Source organism: Rhagoletis zephyria, unplaced genomic scaffold (genome assembly GCF_001687245.7).
Source record: "Rhagoletis zephyria isolate East Lansing unplaced genomic scaffold, Rhagoletis_zephyria_1.1 Rzeph_scaffold_02247, whole genome shotgun sequence".
Taxonomy (NCBI): Eukaryota; Metazoa; Arthropoda; class Insecta; order Diptera; family Tephritidae; genus Rhagoletis; species Rhagoletis zephyria.
The window spans coordinates 21,468-25,050 of record NW_016159331.1 but is presented as its reverse complement, the minus strand read 5'-3'; the positions used below and the strand labels follow the sequence as shown (position 1 = coordinate 25,050).

At 36.8% G+C, this 3,583-nt stretch overlaps 1 protein-coding gene across 1 annotated transcript in view; it reads right to left on the bottom strand.

The window, feature by feature from the left end:
- Positions 1–2,502: 2,502 nt before the first annotated feature.
- Positions 2,503–3,583, bottom strand: part of LOC108366379 (uncharacterized) — a 7,214-nt gene continuing 6,133 nt past the window's right edge. The window contains exons 2-3 of the mRNA XM_017620782.1: positions 3,182–3,461; positions 2,503–2,809 (exon numbers count right to left, since the gene is read on the bottom strand). Of these exons, the coding sequence (XP_017476271.1) occupies positions 2,783–2,809; positions 3,182–3,461 (307 nt within the window). The 3' untranslated portion in view covers positions 2,503–2,782. The remainder of the gene's footprint in view (positions 2,810–3,181; positions 3,462–3,583) is intronic.

The following is a 3,583-nucleotide window of genomic DNA, read 5'->3' as shown; positions in this document are numbered from 1 at the left end:
GCGCCTCTAGCGCATCCGCCACATAACACATTGAAATCCGAGCGCTTAAGCAGTATTTTACGATGTCGTTCAATTTCATGCGCAAGCTTGCGACGCTCAAATTTCGTGTAATTGTGTGTGCAGAAAACCACCATCGTTTTGCCAAATTTTATTAATTGATGAATATTTTGATGTTTAATCAAGAAATTGAATATTATCTATCAACATTGAAGAAATATTAAATTAAATGGTTATGATCATATGTTTAAATTAATATTTACTTGTGAATAATACATAGATATAAATGTGTATATGTATNAAATGCTAAAAGCAACCCTGTGACCTTCCAAAATTTCCACGATTCGAACAAGGTTTAATGAGAAAAAGGNCATACATAAATACATATATGTATGTACATATGCATACACGTACATAATTGATTAGTGTTCATGCAAACAAAAATGCAATCGCTTCTAATCACTCTAATCAAGCTATGAACATCAAAAACCAAATATGTACTAATGTATGAACATACATACAAATACTACAAAAGAAAACATACAGCCACTGCGCTTACTATTCCCCGAACTCCCGCTTCTCACGAGCAAGACATTCATTCATAAACGTAAAAACTGCCATTCAGAAATTCGTGCGCACGTTGCACACTTACCCCGCTACAAACATGAGCCGTCCACAAGTTGATTTTCGTCGCGGCGATGACAAAATCTAAAATTTTATCAACCACCCATGATTTNACTTCAAATAAATGATGTAAAATGTTTTATATATGGATCTAGTTTTAATATAATATCTAGTACTTTCGTCTACATTGCTTTTATTATAAGTTTTCACGAGTTGTTGCAGTTTTCTGCAATTGTCTCTGGCCGATGCATACATGCTAAAGCTAAATAATTTCGCAATTTCTACCCTATTAAACGTTTATATTTTAATAAAATGTGATCAATTACTTAAGAATATATAATTTCCGATCAAACTATAACACTGAATGCTTGAGAAACAATTATTTAAATCCAATGATCAATAGTGAACGCACGACGAGCGAATTTTGGAACACTAGCGAATTATGCATATTAACAGTAAATTATTTCTAACTTTCTACCCTTTAAACGTTTATATTTTAATAAAATAAAAATAAATTAAAAGTAATTGATCACTACTTAATAATATATAGTAGTTTAGNATACCAGGATTTCATAGAATTCTGAAAGGTTTCACAATTTTTTTAAGAATATTCTTTAAGAAATGGTACAGTTCTTGTCAACTGCTTCATATGTTTTTCTTTACAGATTTCTAAAAGAATCGTTACAGATTTCCGACACTCTTAAAGATTTCGGGAGAATTTGTTTGCAGGGTATATATATACGTATATATGTATGTATACGTGGATAAGTAAATAAAGCAAAACGGACGATAATTTGACACAAGCGTGCTCATAAGAAGAAGCATAGCTTCTATCGCTATCACCTGTAATTGATGCGCCTTGTCAACCACCGCGCCGATTGGAAAAGTGGCAACAGCGGTCAAAATCCCCCTTCCCTTTGCACACTTCTGGGATCAAAATAAAATATTTTTTCCACTTGTTACCGAAATCATGCATCTGCGCCGACATGTGCGCAAAATCACTTCGCTTTCGTTTCCCCCTTCTTGTCTACGAGTTCTCTTCTTCTTCTTCAATAACTTCGATGGCGATTGAAACGCAAAAAATTCATTTCAACCGCGAAATTATTCTTTATTTTATTTTAGAAATAAATTCATAAAAAATAACCGCCTCGGGTAGGATATGAACCCTGACAACAATTGCAGCAAAGTATCGTTTATCGCCACGCATCAACCAACTATGCCACAGCACTTANAAATAAATAAATAATAAATGTAAATATATACATACATACATATGTTTAAATAAATTATAATAAAATAGTTTTTATAAAAAGGTCCATTTTACATGACTTTAGACAATTGCGGAAAAAAGTCAAAAAAATGCCATAGAAAATCTTATCAACTTAGCTGAAATAGAAAAATTCATACATGTTTGCAAAAATCAATTTGCAACAATCAGCAAATCGATTTCATGCAAATATATTTTCGGCAAGCAAGCAAATGTACAAAAACCCGCTCCTTTCCCCGTTTCCCCGCTTCTTCTGTACACTTGTCGTTCTGACTTCCATTTTTATTTTAGAGTTTGTTTTGATCCGATACAAGCACGCGCCTGCCTCCGCAAGCATCCCCTCTGCCTAGTGCTTATTATATTTCTGTTCCTCTTTCCTTTTTCGTTCTTATTTTTTCATTTTGCTTTGAATTATAGTAAATTTGCTCGAAGTGTGGTGGCACGGAAAAATTTTTGGTATGGTGGCAGCCGACACTTCTCTGCCGACACCGTCGGTCGAGTGGTGCACTTTGTCGACGAGTGGTATATTTGGCCGACTGCACCCCAAAATTTCTGGCACCAATTAGTTCACACAGAAAATGCGCCCTCTCATTTATAAACGTTCTCTGCTATTGCACTGTTAATAGAACCGTTTTTCCCCCGAAGGGTAAAAAACGGATATTTAGGTTTTAGCCGTAGCTTAAACCACATTTGAGATTACCCCTTTCAATGTTCACTGAGCAACCCTGCACCCTGGTGCATGACTGCGGTAGTTGTCTAGGCGTTGTTGTAACAACCCTGTGTTTGTCTTTGTTTGACAGGACGGGCAGCGTGGGCGGCAAGTGACCTTCTTATATCAGTACCTTGAATTGACCCAGTCGGCAAGGCAATGAAAGTGTGTGGTTTAAGCTACGGCTAAAACCTAAATATCCGTTTTTTACCCTTCGGGGGAAAAACGGTTCTATTTAGGTGTTTGAGCCTTCGCTTAAACCACATTTGAGATGTGTTTATTATCTGCCGACTGCGCGGACCGCAGCGTACTGTGACTATGAATGAAACCAAGTTCTTTGTATATATTTAATTTTTACAATACTCCCTTTTAATGAAATGTGTTACCTTAAATTAGGTTTACAATAACGGCGTGAAAGACTTGGCCAACTTGTTTTTACTGCACGGGTTAGCCTTAGCTATTTCTTTAAAATAATGGTTGAAAAATGTATTCTTAGATCTCCAGTTTCCTCTTTGCAGCACTTCATCTATATTACTGCTATTTGTGATCCAGAGGTCCGTTGCTACTGCAGCCCTAAAGCTTCCCGCGGACGCAGAAATTCCTGCCTCTTTGAAGAGGGTTCTTATCCACCCTGCAATGACCGAACGTGATGCGCATTTCGCCGAACCCCTTGTAGTAATAAACAAATTATCTACATTTTTTCTGCGGTCTGCCGACAGAGCAATTAGTGTTCTCACCCAGAAAACTAAATCAAGCATTAAATCTTCATTTTCAGTTTCCTTTTGAAGCAGCCAGCCAGACTGCTGATAGAATGATGAGTCTGTCTTAGAACCGAACTTAGGCCAAAAGATAAGGGAGTCCCCCCAGGGTTGTTACAACAACGCCTAGACAACTACCGCAGTCATGCACCAGGGTGCAGGGTTGCTCAGTGAACATTGAAAGGGGAAATCTCAAATGTGGTTTAAGCTACGGCTAAAACCTAAATA